Raw genomic sequence first — 20,911 nt, 5'->3', positions numbered from 1 at the left:
AAATAATTTGCATATTTTCTTTATTTACGTTTATATTTAGACTAAGAACTCGAATGTGTGAATAGTTGCCGGGGAAAAAAAAAAAGTGAAAACATTTGTAAAAGTGGCGCACCGCCACCCGCTGTCATGGTTCCCCGACCTCAAAGCCCATCCCCTTCGGTGACGTCACTCTCCCCTGTGTGTGTGGCCTCCTGCCATAGTTTTTCAATGCCGGGCAAGATGGCGGCCACACAGACGAGGTGTTATTGCCAGTGGTCATAAAGGGGGGCATTTTTATTGACAATTCGGAACTGAGTCAGACGTCACCTTGTGCTTATCCCACGCCTCGACGCCTGTTTGGGGGCGCTGTTTTTGTTTTTTTCTGGAAAACACGTTTGGACCCGCCTCAACATGCTCACGCTGTAGCTCGCGGAGAGCAGTCTACTAGCTAGCCTAGCTCGCTAGCCGCAAACCCAAGCCGCCGTCAAGTGGAGAATGGGAGAAAAGCTGGAGCTCAGGCTCAAATCGCCGGTTGGAGCAGAAGCCGCTGGCTACCCTTGGCCCTTACCGGTTTACGTAAGTGTTATTTGTCAACATGCTGTAGGATATATATTATGCATTGGTGATGTGTGTGTTTTGGCTTTGTTACCTAGCCTAGCCACTTCCGAGATCGGGCACGCTAAGTGTGGTTAGGACAGCCCTGGTGTGTCAACTAAGGACTTGGGCACAATTCACCTTGTGTCACCTCACCTCGCAATGTTGTCAGTGTCGCGTTGATTAAAACAGTGGTTTCGAAACTAGAGTTGGAGAGCCGTAACTTATTAATAATTTGCAATGCATGATGTATTTTCAAGTATCTTTCATATGGAGCACTAAGAAAACACACTAAACCAATTACTTTTCCCTACCTCAGCCAATTAAAAGCTCTGGTAATGTGTTTACATATGCCGTAAATCTGTCATCTCTGTATGTGTGCAGCATTTCTAGTTCTCTCGCTGTTTTCTCATGTACAGTTGGACAGGTGAGGCAAGGCAGCAAATGCATGCAGCAAAATGACAGATACACTTTGCAGATCAAATTGATGGGTTCTGGAGGAATTAAGTGTAAAAAAAAATAAAATAATCATTTTTGGGAATATTTTTGTGTGATATCTCCTCCAGAGATTGGTCCAATAAGAAGTATTTCTTAATCCGCGACCTTTCTCTGATTGGCTGACAAGTTTCGGGAAAAATGTTCACCAGTTAACTTGTACGGGCTGAAATTTTGGTGGGGGTTCTCAAATTTAACATGTCACATTAATGGAATAACGTTGAGTATAGACTGTGAATTTCTGCTTGTCACTTCGATTATGGGGGAGAAAAATGCCAACGTCATTCAACATGGTACGTATATGTATGGCATAAATAAACATTGTTTGTTGCGGTAGACGCTGGAATCTCATGATTGTAAGAAAAGGTTACTCAACAATGATCGCCACGTAATTTAAAAAAGAAGAAAAATCAGTGCGAGCCATGAGATGAGTCAGCGTCGTTCAAATCCTATTTCTATAAATTATTTTGCCATCAAAGCATTTTCGCAGTCTTGGTTTCTGTGGTTTTATAATTTGAGGCGCCACAACAAACAAAAAATAATGTCAGTCATTTTTCTGTGTGACATGTTCTCTGCTTTTTGGTGAGAAACCAGTGGTTTTGGAGAACAAACCCATGTTTGACTGCTAATAGGTGGACGCCTTGATTGATGGGGAAAAAAAAAAAAGAGTCTACTCTTTCATTTGGTAGTGCAGGGTTGGTGCTTGTAATGTCACAGAACACTATTTTGCAGGGTCTTGCAAGATCAGTCAGTATGCTACTAGACTGCTTTACAATGGTTGGCAATCTGGGGAATTGTGCTTGATTTAGGCTATGTCAATGTGATTTAACTTGCATATAATTTGTTTGCATTGATATTCTACAAAGATTTTGTGTACTTGGTTTGAGGAACCACTGCTACACTAGACTTGGAGCCGTACATAAAAAAATATATACATAGTTTTGTGATACTTTAATTCAGATATATTAAGGTAATTGGGACCGTTTGAATGTGTGCTTGTTTTTTATTTTTTTTTTATTTTTATTGTTATTTATTTATTTGTTTTTTTTTTAACTCATTCACTGCCTGCCATTTTAGAAAATTCCAAAATGACAAATGACAGAATAGACTCTCTACTTTTTGCCTCGTCCCGTTCTTTTATAATTGACAGTACAAAAATGTAAGTTTCCCAAAATACAGCCATTTCTCCCATGGACTCTGAAACTGTGTTTATTTCGTATAAAATGGGGCAATGATGTCATCTACCGGTGGTTGGGCATCAGTAAAGTTCTTTCCAAGTTTGACATTTACAGTGGAGCGTAATCAAATTGTCCGCCATCCATCCCCGCTCTAAAAAATATAATTGACAAGTATACTTGTCAAAGGCAGTGAATTAAGGCTTTGCTGAGGTTTCTGATCGGGATTCTATCTGCAGATAGTCAAAATCAAGTGACTCGGGTGCAAAAATTGACCGGACCATTCTTATGTTGGTGTATAATAATTGTCAACACAATGGCTAAAATGTTAGACTGCTACTAGGTTAATAGTATGGATTCTTGGACACTTAAAGGAGTGTCTTGATAGCTTGTTTGTGTGCCCCTAAATGTCTTTGGTGACATTGAGCCATATGTATGTATGCTGCTCCTGTGCATTACATGCAGGCATATATGTTTGGTTTTTATTATCTGAGACTGAACATCTGTTTCAACTTAACACATGGCCGCAGTGGCTTGGCTGTTTTTGTCCTTAAAGCGATGCAAAACTTATAACTCAGTTTCCAGTACTGGATTAGGCATTGTGTATAAAGAATAAAAGTGCAAATATCTCTGGCATCTTATTCCTTGAATTTTCTTTTAAACTGATTAAGTATCAAAATAAAAACATGCCGTGGTGAATGCCATTATCCAGGTCACGTCATCGTGATGACGTATGCCGTACGGAAACGGCAGCTGCCGAACAAATATTAATGGTGACTTGACTGGTAATTTGAGCCTCTGTAACAACGCAACTTGTAGACGGGCCTAACTTCAACTTGTTATGGGCCAGCCAGCTGAATGAATCCTCCTTATCGGCTAGTTTCATCACCGCTTTCGGCTTAACACAAATATTTGGTGAATCTTCTGCTTTTGAAGAAGTGCTTCTTTGCTGTAAGGTATAATTACAACTTTAATGTCCTCCGTGGGATGCAATAATTCCTCATGAGTTCTTTGTCACTGGCAGCCATGTCATTCAATGTGTATTTTACGCACGAGATATGTCACAATGATTACGTGACTGTCCAAAATGGCTGATACTGTACTTGTGAGTCAAGCATTCATTGTACCAATTATCCTATCGAGGAATCAGATAAGTTTTGAGTTTGCCTTATTAAACACGATAAATTGAAATTGTGAGGTGCAGGTATTATTTTTGTTAAGTTGGGCTTGCCATCCTCACGTAGCCAAGTTGAGTTATTTGATAAATCGTTGAAGGTCGTCCTACAGTGTAAGACTCTTTGCAATAACATTAAGTGGTAGCTTTCACTGATTAAGCGTCTTAAGATTAGTTGACGGTAGTTTTTGCTCTCGCTGTCTAGCACCGCAGAAGTGGTGGAAAAGGAAGTGGTTGTCTTCCAGTCTTAGTGAGACTCATAAACTGAACCGTGTTTCTATTCTGTAGTGATTGCGGTGAGACAGTGACTGAAGAAAAAAATGTGGAAATTCTCAGAATACTCAAGGGGGGGTTATTTTCTGAACGTTTCCTCTCCGCCTACACTGTTAAGTACGGAAATGAAGTCGACGCAATCAGCCACTCCAGGCTGCATTGGGTGTAAACGTTGACCCTCCCTTTTACGCTACTGATAACACTGTCCCAACTGCCTCGACCGTCTCGCCAACTTCCTTTTGTTGTGGTCCGCATGGATACACGCACAAGAACAAGCATGGCAGGAATTCGAGGCACGCTTGCGCCTGTGTCATGTCATTGAGGCACACCCCCAACTGTTTTCAAAGGGGTGAGATTTCCTCTCTCCTCCCCATGTCCATATGGTCCACATCCACACTACAGAGGGCAGAATGGAAGTAGCAGTTTCATTCCAAGCTCTGTTTTAAATGTCAGCTTATAGCAATCGATTCCACTCCATGACAGATGATTGCATCACTCACCCACATTGCATGGGCGCAGTGTTGAAAGCGTTTTCCACGCACACAACAAGACTATTGTGTTGTAGTACAAGGCACGCACTTGTCAACCTCGTTGGATGCCCACACACCACAACATCACATTGACATAATTCATTGTTAGTCACATTTACTTTTTGAAACAATGAAAATATTGAGAAATGTAAGTGGGTTGCTTTCTGGACCCTAAAATCTAGCCATCCGTTTTCTGTAGGATTTTGTCCTCATTGAGTCACCGGTGAGAGAGAGCTGGACACGTACAGTATAGACAAATAAGCATTCACAACTGTAGACAATTGTGTCTTCAGTTAACCTAACATAACATGCATGTTCACGTTTTGGGGAGGAGGGAGGAAGCCAGAGTACCAGGAGAAGACCCGGGGAAGTTGCAAAATTATTTCACTGTGATGCAGATGGGCTAACCAACCACTGAGTTACCGTGCTTCTGATGGTAAATGTACTTCATTTGGGGGGGGGGGGGGGGCTTGCTGGGGACTTGCATAAGGTTCTCCTGCGTCTAGTGCATTAAAAAAACGCACATCATTTGGGGATGGGGGCGAGCCGCATATAATACCCGAGATAATTTGTGGAGGGGAAGGAATGAGTTAAAAATCAATCAATATGTATTATTAATTTATTTATTTACCCAAGATGATCAGCTGGAAGTTATGTGATTGGCCCCGATTTCCAATCAGATCGGGACAACCCTAGTTTTTATGTCTACAATTTAGCTGATAGCCTAACACTTCTAGTTCACCTCAGTTGAGTTAAACACACCAAACTAAAGGTCTTTCTTATACACTTCATTGATTTGTATGACTGTGTTCCGAGTATACAGTGAGATAGATGGGAGGGTGTCTCCCTTTCACTGGTTTATTTTTAGCCTCAGCTCTCTACTGGTGTTGCTGTGTGCTGTTCCGTGCCATCATGTGACTTCCCTCGTGCGGTATCCCGCACGCATACCGACCATTTTCGATGTATTTATGTCGCCTTGCACTGGGGTGTGTTGTAGTTGCAGCAAGGTAGCTAGTAGTTATGTTGATAATTTACTGTGCTGGCAGGAGTAGCCTTTCCTGCGCATATTTGAATGTGCGCGCGCACGCAGCTTGTGGGAGTGTTGGCGGGCAATATTGCGCGGGAAGCCGCAGCCTGTGAGCTGTTAGCCCAGCCCGCAGATCAGCTGACAAATAGCAGGTTTTTGCCTTCTCGCCCACCGCCTGGCCGGCCTTCACATTTCTCCACCGCCTGCCTCTCCTTACTTTCGCTTTCCTTTCGTCACCCCCCCCACTGCCACCTCACTTCTCTCACTTTCTCCTTCCCTGCGTTGCCTCCACCAGAGGCACTCCCTTGGACGTGCGCCGCAGTGTGACTGGGAAAAGTGGGTCAGTGGGTCAGCTCGGGCTCTCACTGCAACTTGAGCACACCGTTGCTCCCGCGCACTGCTGTCAAGATTACCATCTAGCCGTGCAGATGATAGTTTTATTAAGGATGTCTGAGTGAGGACACCAAGCTATTTTAAGCCGACAGTACATGAAAGAAGTTTACTCCCATACTCCATAATGGGTAATCGTTCAAATGGTTGAACAAACATGCTGAAATGTCACCATTTTTGAGGTCCAAAGTTTCGGCCCTGCACCAGCAATATGTGCCCTGTGATTGGTTGATGTTGACCAGTCCATCATGGAAAAGTCCTCTTATCAAATTCAGCTGGGATAGGCTATAATAAGTCATTACGTCATCAACTAATAAAGGGCTCGAAACTAATTTCATTGGTGCCAATGGTGCGCCCAACTTTCTTTTTTTGACACCATGTCAGTGAAGAGTGGACTAAGGAACTTTTACCAAAGTTTTTTTTACACAATTATACTTTTACTCAAGTAGAGAATGTCAGTACTTTTCCAATCTGTTTACCAGCCAATATTGCTGAAAAATACATGCAACAATTGGGTTTAAAAAAGGAGAGAACCTTTACAACTGGTGTTTAAACCTTCTTTCATATTGTTTACCAGCAGCACTATACAGCATTTATCACGTTCAAATTATCCTCTGTAGTGATGGTGGGGGGTAACGCTCCATATGAATGACGGAAATATCGACGGCTGCTTTTTTGTCCAGTCTTATATTTTAAAGGGGTTATTTTAAAGTCAACCTTAAAAATTTCTTGACAGTAACTTTATATGTGGCCTCACTCATTTACACATGACATTTTGATTAAAATTACATTTGTGGGATGTGAGTTATGCAGCAAAATCCAGCCTTTTTTATACATCTCAGGGAGCGGACGAATTGCCACTTGCTGTCGCGTAAAAATGACATCACAGTTGCTCTAATGTAACAACCAATCACAGCTCAGCTTCAGAAAACCGGTGCGCTGTGATCGGTCATTGCCTGAGCCCACATTTTCTGAAGCGGAGCTGTGATTGGTTGTTACCTGAGCAATTGTGATGTCATTGTCACTCGACAGCAAGTGGCAAAATGGCCACCGGCGCCTTCTGATATTGATTAAAAACTGCTGGATTTTGCTGCTTAACTCATATCACTAACGCAATGTTAACAGATAAAATCTACACACGCGTTTAGAAAATTGCACTCCAAGCACATATGAAATATTTTGTAGTCTACAGAGGTGAGCGTCACTAATATCTTCTTCCTCTCCCACCCCTCAACAGGCTGGTCGCACTGCTGCAAGCTGTTGTGTTTTTTTTTTTTTTCAGGCGTCCAATTGAGAAATTCGGATGCCTGTGTGCCTTCTAGAGCTTGTAATATGACAAGCTGTGTTTGTGTTGGACTCAAAGCGTCGCAGCATGCCTCAGTGTGTAATGACTGAGAAAAGTGAGCATGGCGTTTGTAATCATGAAGTCATTTCCTATTAAGTGCCTCACTCTGCTTATGAGTAATTACATGAGGCGTATGACTGTACGCATGTGTAATCCTGTTCAGTTACAGCTCATTTTTCTTAAGTGGTTATTCCCCATTCGTTGTGTTTTTCTTCCCCCACTGTATGTTCCGATTCACAATGACATTCTAGTAAATGTCACTTCTTTCTCTTTCCAGGATAAACACCACGATGCTGCCCATGAAATCATCGAGACCATCCGGTAAGCGTCGCCTCTGCGCCCTGACTCAACACAACACGCCATTTGTTTTTGTTTTTTTTATTGCTGTGTGACTGTCAGGTGTATCGGTTTGTGACTAAATCGTGTGTGTGTGTTTCCAAGGTGGGTGTGCGAGGAGATTCCAGACCTCAAGCTGGCAATGGAAAACTATGTGCTCATCGACTACGACACCAAGAGGTGAGCGTCCGAATGGCACACATGCGCGTCACTTCAAAGAAAGTGGAGATGATCAGTGAACATCACTAGAGGAGGTATATTATGTAATATGCATTGTAAGCTCAGTGCAGCTCTGCTTACCTTTTGGGTTTGACATGCGAGTTTTTAACGCCCTTAATAATCACGCAAGTACATTTCTCTCATACAAATGCCAGTGTGATGTTTCTAATCTGTTATTTTTGGTATCTTTTGTTTGAATTGAAACAGTTATGAGAGTATGCAGAGACTGTGTGACAAATACAACAGGGCCATTGACAGCATTCACCAACTGGTAAGCACCAATTACATGTGAAATGAATTTGAAATTTTTTGTAACCTAACGATGTAACCATGAACGAACCCAACACAGCAATTCCTCCACTTTTAAAAATATGAAACATTCCATTGTGATCAGAGGTATAGATTATTAATTTTGGACTTCAGGAGGTGTTGACTAAATGACTTGTTTGTACTATGCTGAACATAAATCTTCTCTCTCTAGTGGAAAGGGACCACCCAGCCCATGAAGTTGAACAAGCGGCCTTCCAACGGGCTGCTGCGACACATCCTCCAGCAGGTTTACAACCACTCGGTGACCGACCCGGAGAAGCTCAACAACTACGAGCCCTTCTCGCCCGAGGTTTATGGCGAGACCTCCTTCGACCTGGTGGCGCAGATCATCGACGAGATGGAAATGATGGAGGATGACACCTTCGTGGACCTTGGCAGTGGTAAGCCAAATGCACTGCTGCATGAAATGCCAGTGCGGTCGTCCAAAGGTCGGATTGTATTGTCAATACTAAGTCTAATGTTTGTGCTGTGTAGGCGTGGGTCAGGTAGTGCTGCAGGTTGCAGCGGCGACCAACTGTAAACACTACTACGGTGTAGAGAAAGCAGACATTCCAGCAACCTATGCAGAGGTAACACGCACACAGCTCAAAACATTTGACACTTTATTTTGATTGAGAGTTTTAGATAATCTGCGATTGGCTGCTTACCATTCCAGGGCGCACCCTTGCGCCATGACTGAATGCTAATGAGCTATGTTGCATTGTGCGGGACTCTGGAACGAATTTTCATGACCGCCAGCCACTGGTTTTGCTTTGATTCAATGTTTTAATTGCAGGTGAATGGCGATGCAATTTTGCAGATATAACAGCCACCACCAAGCCATACACTTGCTGTATATAATACTTGACTATATTTATAATTTCACACATACTTGTGGCTAAAAAGCAAAGCATGGAGAGTGTCAGTCACTGAAATAGGAGGCTATGGCCAACGAATGGGCTATGGACATTGCCAAGATTTGCTTCAATATCCATTCTCTCCTTTATTTCTCATTCATTTGTTTTCTTTATCAAGAAAAAATGCCTTTCTACTTTGTGTGTAGTGATGTTGATCTTATTTCTTACAGAGCATGGACAAAGAGTTTAAAAAGTGGATGAAATGGTATGGGAAGAAACACGGGGAGTACACTGTAAGTACTGTTTTCTAAACCGTCACTATTAGAAGTGAAAAAAATCATTAATTCTTCCTTGTCTTACCTTTCCAGCTGGAGAGAGGAGATTTTTTGTCTGAAGAATGGAAAGAAAGGATCGCCACCACAAGGTTGACATGAACAAAAATTGGAAACACCGTACGGCATTCATAAAGTGGCAGACATTTTCTGACTGGTACTTCTTTCTTCTTCTGTCTCGCAGTATTATTTTTGTGAATAATTTTGCCTTTGGTCCAGAGGTAGATCACCAGCTGAAGGAACGTTTTGCTAACATGAAGGAAGGTTAGTAATAAAACTGCAAATAATTTCATCAAGAAAACACACTGTATTTTTTAGCATAATTTCACGGAAATATTTTCATTTGATTCTTTTCTCGGAGGATGACTGCCCATCTTGCACTGCACAACATTGAAATTCTAAAATGTTACTTTTCAGGTGGAAAAATTGTATCCTCCAAACCATTTGCACCTTTGAACTTTCGAATAAACAGCCGAAACTTGAGTGGTAAGTGCCACACTTTCGTTTTTGACTACACATTTTCATCTCTACTGACCAGCGATTTGTACGGTCGCCTTTGATGGTCGTCTCTGTCACCCGTAGATATAGGCACAATAATGCGTGTGGTAGAGCTCTCGCCACTGAAGGGCTCCGTGTCCTGGACTGGGAAGCCAGTCTCCTACTACCTGCACACCATAGACCGCACCATAGTAAGGAGAATTGTTTTATGACTATTCAGTCAACATCCTTTCCACCTTCAAGAACTACTACTAGCAATTATGATATGTCACTAAAGCCAATGTGTAGCAAACTCTTCATTTCAGTTTATGGTCAATTTATGAATACCGTATATGACATACATCAAATTAATTGATTATTCCTTTGGGTTGGCTTTTCGGGACGGTTATTTATAAGCTAAATATTCACTCTATGCTCCTTCTGTTCATAGTGTTTTATGTGTCATTTTTGTTAAAAAAAAAACAATGATTCTTTGTCCCTCATTTTCAGCTTGAAAACTACTTCGCTAGTCTCAAAAATCCTAAACTCAGGGTAAGTCCTGATATTCGTCCCCTTTGTGGTTAAATGTACTCCAGTAGTTATTGAAGTTTCTGTGTCAAACTTTTCTAACCATCTCAATACAGGAAGAGCAAGAGGCAGCTCGGCGACGTCAGCAGAAAGATACTAAGGACAGCAAAAGCAATAGCACCACGCCCACCAAACCGAAGGAACAAATCAAGGTACCGCTAGAATGTGCTATCATTATTGTAGCAGTATTCAAACTTTTTGTGCCTTGGACTGGTTTTTTGACACAACAGAATAGAAAAAAAATGGGAGCAAAATTATTCAATGTAATGTATGTAAATTTCCTTCAGACTGATCAATAATTTTATTTTATTTTTTTCGTTTTCTCCGTTTGGCCTGGAACATTGTTGGGATCACAGATACAAGATAACCAACACGGAAAGGTGACATGTTTGACCACTATTTATATATTTGGTGTTACAGCAGGATTCCTGTGGGGAGGAGGAGCGCCCCCCGTTGGTGACCGTGGTCAAGCCCGCTGCCAAGCCCCGTCAACCAAAACTGTTGGCCAAGGGTCGCAAGCTGAACAACAAGAAGAGGGGACGGCCCAAGAAGGCGGCGCCGGCTGTCGACAAGAAAAAGAACCAGAGCGCGTTGGATTTGCTGCATGCCAAGACCCTTTCCGCAGCGCCCCCTCAGGGTCAGAGGAACACAATTCTGCACACAATTTGTTCTTATTAATGAGAGGAATGATATCATATGTGTGTGGCTTTAAAACTCGTCTAACTCATACTTGTTGTGTGCGCAGATGCATACCTGCAACCGCGGAGTCCCTTTTACCAGCTACCTCCAAAGGTTCAGCACTATCCAGCCAATCAACTGCTGCTGAGCCCAACCCCTCCCGGCCTGCAACAACTGCTACGTAAGCCGAGGATAGCTGTGAATCCACACCAGTTTTTTCAGGAAACTGATTGTGTTGCCGGTCTGTCAACAGATAACATCAAAGTTCAATACCTCCAGTTTATGGCCTACATGAAGACTCCTCAGTATCAATCCAATCTCCAGCAGCTTTTAGAGCAGGAGAAGGTAGTTCATGCCTGTACTTTTTACATCTTGTAAAAAAGGTACTAAATCTGACTGGATACATATGTCTATTTTTGGCTGCAAATGCTACATTGACATTGACTGTTCATGCTAGGGGTTTACAAATGTGTTGGTGCTCTGAAGTACTTAATAAATATTATTGCCATTTTTCTAAAATTGAGTCGATGTGTCAGTATAATGTGGGCAGGTACTTCAACGAGTAGCATATCTACATCATATTGACACCTAAATCTGATTTTCTAGTTTCTGATTTGCATTTCAAATGGCTCTTGCAATCGGTGAACAAATCGCATAGATGTCAAACTTATACCAGACCAGTTGAAATTGGATTTTGATGCATGGGACCTTTTTAGCTCACGTTTTGATCTCTGGTAGTTCTTCAGTTCACTGTTTGTCCATCTCAAGTCCAAAGTCTTATTGCTTGTACCCTGGCTTTTGTTTTTAGCAAAAACACAGGGATTTGTCCATGCAGGCAGAGCAGCTCCATTCCATCTGCCAGTCTCACAAGGACAAGATCAAAGGTCTCTTTCAGACCAAACTGGATGAGGTGAGTGCCGCCCCCATTTAAAACGGCATCAAAAGACAAGAGCAGAAACGTGTCATTATTAGTGAAATACCGTGGTTTGTGATTCGCTATCTTGTTTTCATTCAGTGCTTTCAAAGTCGCCTCTGATTTTTCAAAACTAATTTTGCCTTTGTTACCAATTCTATTTTTAGTTATTTGTCCCAGACCCCGCACTGTCATCATCAAACCAAACTAGTATCTTCTTCCCAAATACATAACGCAAACCCACGTGCTGCATCAAGCACTGTGATCAAGGACACTCTTGTCTGCCACATTGAAAATTGATGATGTTTTGCTGTGGGGTTTAGCTGGGAGTGAAAGCTCTCACTGTGGAGGACCTGCTGCAGGCCCAGAAGGAGATATCTGCCCACAACCACCAGCTGAAAGAGCAGACCAAACAGCTTGAGAGAGACATGGCTTCATTGCGAGATCACAGCGTGCTGCTGGTGAGACACCAATGCTGATGACAAGTTGCTTTCAATTTGAGATTTGAGTACAAGTTGGCAACTGCTGGATTTACACTGCATAGGTCAGATGACTCATTTTTTTTAGCTATCTTTTTTTTAAAGTGACACAATCAGGATTTGCGTCATAGCACAATAGCAGTATAAAGTGGAAAAAACTAAAGAAATTTTTTTTTTCCCTTGTTCAAATGTTGATCCAAATTCATTTTGTCTTATATATTTTTGAATATGAGCTTGATGTCGTAGGAATACACCCATAGGTAGCTTCTGTGTAATACAATTTGGGCCTTTGCACATACAGATTTTTTTTCCATCAGTTTAGTTAAACAGAGCCATATGTGTCACTTGAGATGTATCTGGAAATAGACGGTCTAAAGAAATCGGATATAGGCCTTAGATGGAAATTGGTCGCTTTGTCCTGCAGTCCTGCAGCCATCCTAAAAGTAGTGTATTGTTTTTGGTATGGAGTAGAATTTAAACTGAGTTTGGGTTGCAGCTAAAGTCTCGATGTGAGGAGCTGAAGTTGGATTGGGGCTCTTTGTGTCTGGAGAGTCTGCTGAAAGAGAAGCTGGCCCTGCGCAGACAGATCTCCGAGAAGCAGAGACATTGCTTGGAGTTGCAGGTGAGGACATTTATTTTGAGAAAAAATATATATAATCACTGAGCTGTTCAGTGGATAATGGTCTCTCTGACGTGACAGCATCATGTTGAATGAAGTAGTGGCTCCCTCTGGTGATTATAGATCAGCATTGTGGAGTTGGAGAAAAGTCAAAGGCAACAGGAGCTTCTTCAGCTCAAATCTTACAGCCCTCATGAGGGCTCCCCTTACCGAAAGAACCTGGAATCCCGTTCGACCGCTGACCTGGACCCCTCCAAGTTCGGCCTGTCCTCAGTCCCAGCTCTCAATGGCATCAGCCCGGAACGCCCTATCAACGGTATCGGCTCGCCCTCTTTCGAGCGCGGGAACACCAAGGCGGAGCTTCTTTCTCGCTATCTGCCGATCTCCCCTGACCACGAAGTTGCCATGCCCGAGGCTCGACAGAGGCAGCACGTCTCCCACGCTCTTCCCGACTACACGCGCTTCTCCCCTGCCAAAATTGCCTTGCGCAGGCACCTCAACCAGGAACCCGCAGCTGCTGGCCACTTTAGAGGCCCTGGCTTGCCCATACACAGGTGTGTAATCCCGCTAAAAGCTCCTGCAACTTGATTTGTTTTAACGGTATCAATTTTGTTCTATTCCAGAGGAGATATGGGTGGCCTTAACTCTCCTCTTGGAGCCAAGCAGGGTAGCCCATCCCCTCATGCATCGGATGCCCAGAATACTCCAAAAAGCACTGAGAGGGTAATTGATTTTTAGTCATGTGCATGTGGGATGTTCTGTTTTCTAAGCAGGCATTTTCCCATCAGGGTGGAAAGGAGAAGAGTCCATCTGTTCAGGCAGACAGCAGTATCACAAGCCTTCCAATAAGTATTCCACTGAGCACTGTTCACCCAAGCAAACTTCCAGTCAGCATTCCACTGGCCAGCGTGGTGCTGCCCAGTCGGGCCGAGAGACTGGTGAGTATTCTCAACACATTGAAAGGTGTCACGTTTTATTTGGCATCACAATATGCTGTTCCCCCCCCCCCCCATTGCAGAGAAGTACTCCTAGCCCTGTGTCTCAGGCCAGTCAAATCAATGGTAAGGAAAATCTGTTGGCTTCTGAATGCATTTATAGAAATAAAAAGTACAATTAATAACTCATTAATTCGCAACTTGTTGCTCACTGTCGAAACAAAACAGCACATGCGTATTTTGAGCAAGTGTCCTTTAACCTGGTCTTTCTGGGTTCAATCTTGAGCCCCTTGGCCAATTCGAACTGAGTAAAAAACTGAATTTATTCCACTTTGGAATCAGAAAGACTGCAACTTAAAATGTGGAAAAAGGTTATGAATATTTTTATTTTTTTATTTTATATATTTTTTTAAATAAGATTTTTGAACATAATTAAACCTCTGCTCTATGTAAATCAAGTGCACTGTAATTGTGTTTGATTATCTTTGTTGTTCATTGCAGGATATTCATCTAGCTCAGGGCTCATGAATGGAGGTCCCCACCCAGAGGAACAAAATGGTGCTTCTTTATCGCCTCCACACACCAACACACCTCTGACGGGACCCATGAGCAGAGGAGGTCCGATCCAGAGCCCTCCACTCAGCACCGGAGGGGTTCTACATTATGCAGACGGACCGCAGAGGATTCTTCCAGAAGACGGTCAGGAACGTCAGGAGACCGAGTCCGACACGGAACCCCAAGACAATGAACTGCGGAGGAGGATCTTTTTCTCCTCTTCCTCCTCCTCCTCCTCGTCCTCTTCCTCATCATCGGGCAGTGGAGGTGGCTTGGCCGGAGGATCGCGCCTCCACCACCACCACCACCACCACGCCGGCAGCTCGACCAAGCAGGGATACCACAGTAACCACGGAAACCACAACCACCAGTCTCCCGGAACGCAGCACGCGCACACGCCCCCCACGCACACGTCGTCATCATCACACTCCGCGCACGGCCTCGCTCCTCAAGAAGGACGCAAGCGGGGGAGGCGGAAGCGCGGCTCTACGGTGGCCGTCACCGCCAGCGGCTCACCAAAGAGGAGGTCCTTCCCCGGGGTCAGTGCTAACAACCACTCCTCCGGATCCCCACTCAACATCAATTCCATGGTGAGTCACCCACTAACGAGCATTTGACCCTGGAGCTTCAAGTGTCAGCTGATGATTGTCATCAACAGGTGAGCAACATCAACCAGCCTCTGGACATTGCCGCCATCTCTTCGCCGGAGCAATCGAGCCGCAGCCCCGGCGCGCCAACCCTGGACCAACCTCCAGTTTTGAAGAGGGAGCGTCCCCTGGAGGTCAACGGCACTGGCCGTTACTCCTCCGCCGCCAGCACTGATGATGAGGACTCAGGATTTCCAGCTGACAGCACCAGCTCACGGTAATTCAGTTAAAATCAGTACATCGAACGAATTGTTTGTCATTTAAATTGTGTAATTGATTTGTGTGTTTTTAATTTCTTATGTTCATGGCCCTTTTTTTAATGTAGATTTTTATGTGCATGTTTTATTTGTAGGATTGAAAGGAAAATTGCTACGATATCCTTGGAGAGCAGAGATGGACACAGTAGACTTGGTGATGGTGAAAGAGGTAATGAACAATGTTTTTTTTTTTCCCCCCATAATTTAAAATATTTTTCATGTGTTTTAATAGCACGCCTGTTAGAGGCTTTTGTCAAAATACCCCAACACTGAGAAAATTAGCTCAACTGTTTCTGCAGAAGTGCACAACAGCTTGCTCAAAGGCACATTTTTCAGAAATAGGTCGCTAACAAAATTAACTTGGTATTAAACTTAACACTTCTAAGACCTGACTATTTGTGTAAAAGCAATTTTAATATATACATATATATATATATATATATATATATATATATACCTATTAAAATAATATATTTTGCGTCTCCACGTCCCACTTCTTGTGTGTTCGCTAGGTAGGAAGTCAGGCAGCAGCAGCGGCAACAGTACAGGCAGTGAGGCCTCCTCCTCATCATCACTGTCCTCTACAAGCAAATGGAAGTCAACCTTTTCACCCATTTCTGACCCTAAGCAACCCAACTCTGACCTGAGACAAGGAGGCTCTCCATTTGGTATGGGTGGGTCAAACTCGGATGCCGATCACAAACAACATCCCAGGAAGGGAAGCGACGGAGATTTATCCAGCTACACGAATCCCAACCCTTTCCTGAGCCAAGAGGCTGGCAACCGAAGCACTGTTAGCGGAGGAGGGCTGACGGGCAGCAGTTCTGACCCCCGCCAAGTTTTACAGAAGCAGAAAGCCCCTCGGGATTGGGAGCTCAAGACGAGCAGCAGCCATTCCAGTCAGAACATCTTCATAGCTGCTGCCGCCAGCAGCGGCGCGGGCATTCTGAGCGGCAAAGTCGGTGGCAGCCCTGTCACAGTTTCGACAGGATCTTCAGTGGGTCAGTACCTGGGCTCTCAGTTCCCACTCGGAGGGACCTCGGTCTTACAGACGCTGTTCGGGGCCCAGACAGGAAGCTCGGGCGCAAGCGCCAGCACACGACTGGTCAACGGACACTCTGGCCTGGGCAGCTTTTCTAGCGCTGGGCTCGCCGGCGGAGCAGCGGGAGGTGAGTACATTGCCTGATTTATTTCTTTTATTCTCAGTCATTAAACAGTCAGAGTGAGGGATAGTGTTAGCCTTCCTGTGAAAGGGAACCAGACGGCCTGCGAACAGGGAGGTAAGTGGAGGTCCAAGCTGTTGCTACCTCTGGCTGTCTGTGCTGCCGCGCTTTGACTGGCTGCTTGGCTGCAGTTGCAAACACCCTTGGAAAATGCTGCATGGCAACAAAAATGAAATTGTAATTAATTTAATATGACTGTAATATGTTGGGTATTTTGTCATTTTCTGTGGGTGTGTCTTTTGCTAGTGTCAGAGTCATTTCACTTGAACACTTAAAAAAAATAAAAATAAAAATGACCAACTGATGATGGTTTTAAAGGAGACATGGATTTTTTTTTGTTCACAATCTAGGAGGCATGCTAATTAGGAATGTAACGATAGAAAGCAATATTGCGATCTTAAAATTGCCTATATGGTGGTCATGATAATAAAAAGGCAAGGTAATATTCCATTTGTGTCGTTCTAGCACCCTCTGGTGGTTAGTTCATTAGTGCAGTTTAATTAAATGGTAAATGGTACTTCGTTTATACAGCGCTTTTCCAGCTTGCAAGGCCATCAAAGAGCTTTCCATCCGACTACTCATTCACTTACTGATGACGCAGCATCAGGAGCAACTGGGGGTTCGGCATCAAGTATGCCTCAATGTGGGCACAATAGCGTGGGAGTGAAGCCACAACCTCTGAGTTGGGAGACGACCACTCTACCATTGAGCCACGCCATCCCATTATTTTAATTTTAAGCAGGTGGTTATCATTCCCATAGTCATACCAGCAAGTATTTTTTAACATCTCCATTAAAAAAAAAACATTACCGGTACTCTTTGCCTGTTTCAGCCGAACACAGCATTGTGAAAGACATTGACCATGATACTCATGACGTGACATGACATGGTCAAGCCTGTTTGTTTGTCACTGCTGTTAGATGTACAAAAACACAATATTGTGCTTATTTTGAGTTGGTTTTTTTTATATCCCCATCCCCACGATATTCTGATAATTATCGTATTGTGAGCTTCATATCATATTTATCTTATCGTATCGTGACCTTTGAATATCGACGTTACATTCCTAGTCCTAAAGTACCTGACTTTCAACAGCCAATTTTCATACGACAATCTGTCACCTTTAAAGCTGACCTAGTCCTTATTTTAAAAAGAAACAGTGGTCTGACTCTGTTTTGCTTTGCGTGTGCTTGTCTGGAGACTCGCTTAGCGCTACCTGGCTCAGCCCTCGCTTCTCTCTTCTCCCCCTCCCCTGCTTCCCCATTCCTTTTCTTTGCTACTTGTATCTGCTTCCCTGCTTTCTTGCCCCCCCACCCGCTCCCTCCATTTCTGCTATATGATTTGCAGGTACCTTTCACCACGCGGTTCCCTCCGTATCCTCCCATCAGTTCGGGGCGTCGCTGCCCACATCCGGAGGCCTCGGCTCTCTGCTCAGTCTCTCCTCCCCCCAGCCCGCTTCCTCGCCTCTCCCTCCCTCCCCGTCGTCGCAGGCCCAGCATAGTCGCACCCAGTCGGTGCTGCACAGCCCCGCCCCTCCCGCGCTCTCTCTGCCCCCTCCACCGCCCCTGCACAGCGCCCCTTCCTCCACGTCGGCCCCCGCGCCCGCCAACAACCCGCCGCCATCCCACGCGTCGCGTCTGCCGCACTCCTCGCTTCATCACCAGAGGGTGCACACCCTCACTGTCTCCTCTTCCTCTGTCGTTCTCTCCGCCACCTCTTCTTCCTCTTTGCCGTCCTCCACGTCTCGTCCATACGCTGTGCACTACTCCCCCCGCTTGCCCCCGCCAGCGCCGCACGCGCCCGTCAGTATCTCGGGTGCTGGCGGCAGCATGCGGAGGACTATGGGGACGCATGGCACCTTCACCACCACCACCCCGCTCCCTGGCTCCCGACCGAGATAGGTTTTGGGGGTGAGGGAATGGGGGAGGTGCTGTTGCGGGCAATCAGAGAGAGAGAGAGAGCAAGAGAGACTTATAAGGGAGTTCATTGTTCTAAATGGACCAAGGTAAGTTTCTCCTACAATCTTACTGTACAATGAAAATGAGTTTTGAGTCTGACTGGAGGTTTTTGCACTGCACAGTCCAGGTTTGGGTACATGCATTGGAAAAGTTACAATTTACTGGCCTTTTCTTATGTATTCAAAAAAATTCTGAGTGTCTTTTGTTTTGTTTGGCCTTTTAGGTAATTGCTGAAAACTACCTCAACATTAAAAAAAACAAAAACTATGCAAATGTCCAGGTGTGGACCCAAGGCACTCTGCTCCTCACTTACTGGTGCTTTAATACGTCTGTACTACCGGACCGCCTCCAAGACCGGCTTCTGTACTGGGACATACACACACGCACACACAAACATTACATACATGTGATCACCATGAGCAGAATTCAAAGGAACCGGTCGTGTTTAGATGTCAATTGTTGTTTGATACATCTTTTTTAGAGAGCAGTAAGAAATGGATTAATACAACAAGCACACAACTTCCTCTTTTGGAGGAGTCACTTCCTGTTTGACCCGTTCTTTGAATTCTACTCAGATATCACAAGCGTGTCTTTTCTGTTTGTTTTTGTTACATCTGAACTATGAAATAAGATGAGGAAATTCATGTTTTGATTACGTTCACACTGGATAACAACAAACAGTTGCATTTGTAGCATAATTGTTTTTTTAGGACCCGCCTGTCGTTTCATTCAAAAGGAACAAAACAAGAACTACAACAGAACTAATCTGGCTGCTTTAAGCTCACAGAGCTTTCATTTCCTAACTAACTGGATCAAAGCAATTCTGCGTTTCCCTTTCTGTCCTCTGTAACATCAGACTTGTAACAACATATCAGCGGAGATTATGGTCTTGTTTCATCAGACATCTAAAAGAGCGTTTACTCCAAAAGCCGTTAATTTCTGCCTCGTCAGCGCGTAAACATGACTCAATATTCTGCTACAAAATGGTGCTCTGTGTTCGTTCTCTCTGGCACTGCTGTCGAGTTAAGTGAAGCTAAATCCAGGTAGATTATATCAAAAATAATAAGAATGACAGGAAGAAATAAACAGAAGCACTGCATGTTTCTGTATTTATTATTATTATTATTATTATTATTATTATTATTAAGTTTTTCTAAGTGGCACTACTTTGAGGCCCTCTCAAAGCAGGATGTTTTTTTTTTTAACCTCTTCTTAAGATGAACGTTGTCTATTTATTTGAGCTGCTGGGCGCCGCGGATGTAGACCGAGGTTTTACGACTCTAAAATGCGTTAAATACACACAAACAGACGCACGCATCCTCACACTGGGAAAACCGTTTTACCATTTGCCACAACAAACGACTGGACTACTTCACTCAACTTTTTGTTTTTGTGTTGTCGTTTTTGTGTTTGTACTGTGAATATGATTCATTCTCTTGACTGTACAGTTGTTAGATTTATATATTTATGTCCCCCTATTTCCCTTTTCCTTCTTCTTCTTTTTTTTTTTTTTTTTTTTTTTTTTTTATAAATCCTGTTGTATGTATTGTACAATGCAATATAGTTTGTGACTCGCTGTCAGAAAACAATGGTGCTAAATTTGGACCGTGCCTGATTTTATTTATTCTTCTAGTGGACAAAAATCCAAAATACAAAGGCAACACATTGTGCTGTACACAGGGATTTGTTTTTTGTTTTTTTGTAAACTCCCCTTTTTTGGCCTTTTAATTTCATTTATTTAATATTGTATTGGGGTGTACAACACTTTTGGATAGAAAAAAAAAACATTCAGTGAAAAAAAACACTGTTTTGTACAAATGCGCCAACGCAAAGCTATATTTAATATGTAATTATATATGTCTAAATATATATATGAGGAAAAAAAAAGATCTTATCGGTGCTGCATTGTGACTCCCACATTCAGTCTTCAGCCACCACATGACCTTAACAAACATGGCGGCACAACGTGCCGAGGTGCTGTGGCGGAGCAAACACGACAGGATGTTCTCCTGTCGTGTTGTTTTGTTTTCATTTTCTTAAACTCTGCAGGAATAAAACAAACAAACAAACAAACGGTGCTTCTGTTTTAAACATGAAATTGAACAATTAATGGTGCAAACAAAGCAACATGTCTTACGGATGAAGCCCTTCTGAGGATTTTGTGGGTACTGCAAGAGCCGCACTGATGTAAAACACTTTTTTTGTGTGTGTGAGTGAGACTCCTTTTTGAACACAATTGCTGACTAGGGGTGGGGAACCTTGGGCCACGTGCGGCCTGCAGTGAAATTCAAACAAAATTCCAGTGAAGCTGATTTAAAAATCCCCCACAAACGACGTTTACAATATATTGCTCACAAATCTTGCGATATTGGGCTTTGGGTTGAGATTTCAAGATGAGGTTAGCCGTGAGTGCTACGCTGTTAGCATCACTTATCCGTGATGGAGTGCTGCTGATACTAAATGAATGTACAATCAATTAAAAATCAAAGAGAGGTGGTAAACATAACTGCCGTGAAGAAAAGTTGCTAAATCCGCATCGCTACAATT

At 43.5% G+C, this 20,911-nt stretch overlaps 1 protein-coding gene and 1 long non-coding RNA gene across 6 annotated transcripts; one reads left to right on the top strand and one right to left on the bottom strand.

Moving 5' to 3' along the window:
• The first annotated feature begins 220 nt into the window (after window positions 1-220).
• Window positions 221-20,039, top strand: dot1l (DOT1-like histone H3K79 methyltransferase). 5 transcript variants are annotated; one of them, XM_077535376.1, is made up of 29 exons: window positions 221-555; window positions 7,260-7,303; window positions 7,424-7,498; window positions 7,745-7,808; window positions 8,019-8,247; window positions 8,342-8,436; window positions 8,934-8,996; window positions 9,072-9,127; window positions 9,220-9,299; window positions 9,453-9,521; window positions 9,618-9,724; window positions 10,023-10,064; window positions 10,157-10,252; window positions 10,524-10,737; window positions 10,846-10,959; window positions 11,032-11,123; window positions 11,587-11,688; window positions 12,015-12,152; window positions 12,667-12,792; window positions 12,913-13,343; window positions 13,413-13,512; window positions 13,578-13,727; window positions 13,808-13,850; window positions 14,226-14,869; window positions 14,938-15,143; window positions 15,279-15,352; window positions 15,696-16,352; window positions 17,754-18,411; window positions 18,588-20,039. In XM_077535376.1, the coding sequence occupies exons 1-28, from the start codon at window positions 475-477 to the stop codon at window positions 18,305-18,307; spliced, it is 4,746 nt and encodes a 1,581-aa protein (XP_077391502.1). In that variant the 5' UTR covers window positions 221-474; the 3' UTR covers window positions 18,308-18,411; window positions 18,588-20,039. The 5 variants fall into 5 exon arrangements, with proteins under 5 accessions (XP_077391502.1, XP_077391504.1, XP_077391501.1 ...); XM_077535378.1 differs by lacking the exon at window positions 17,754-18,411 and having other exon boundaries at window positions 10,521-10,737; window positions 15,696-16,184; window positions 16,253-16,352; XM_077535375.1 differs by having other exon boundaries at window positions 10,521-10,737.
• LOC144027656 (uncharacterized) lies at window positions 10,390-11,676 on the bottom strand. The gene is made up of 3 exons (XR_013285503.1): window positions 11,500-11,676; window positions 10,854-11,021; window positions 10,390-10,754 (listed from the first exon to the last, which is right to left on the bottom strand). It is a non-coding gene; the product is annotated as an uncharacterized LOC144027656 (long non-coding RNA).
• Window positions 20,040-20,911: the final 872 nt, after the last annotated feature.

This window comes from Festucalex cinctus, chromosome 10, assembly GCF_051991245.1.
Source record: "Festucalex cinctus isolate MCC-2025b chromosome 10, RoL_Fcin_1.0, whole genome shotgun sequence".
NCBI classification, from domain to species: domain Eukaryota; kingdom Metazoa; phylum Chordata; class Actinopteri; order Syngnathiformes; family Syngnathidae; genus Festucalex; species Festucalex cinctus.
This window is presented reverse-complemented; position numbering and strand designations above follow the sequence as displayed.

Bases quoted from the DNA above. Each gene is read 5' to 3' on its own strand.
- dot1l (XM_077535375.1), top strand. From the start codon at position 475: ATGGGAGAAAAGCTGGAGCTCAGGCTCAAATCGCCGGTTGGAGCAGAA. The intron at 8,997-9,071 runs GTAAGTACTGTT...TTACCTTTCCAG, and splicing joins AGAAACACGGGGAGTACACT to CTGGAGAGAGGAGATTTTTT. The intron at 9,522-9,617 runs GTAAGTGCCACA...TGTCACCCGTAG, and splicing joins AAACAGCCGAAACTTGAGTG to ATATAGGCACAATAATGCGT.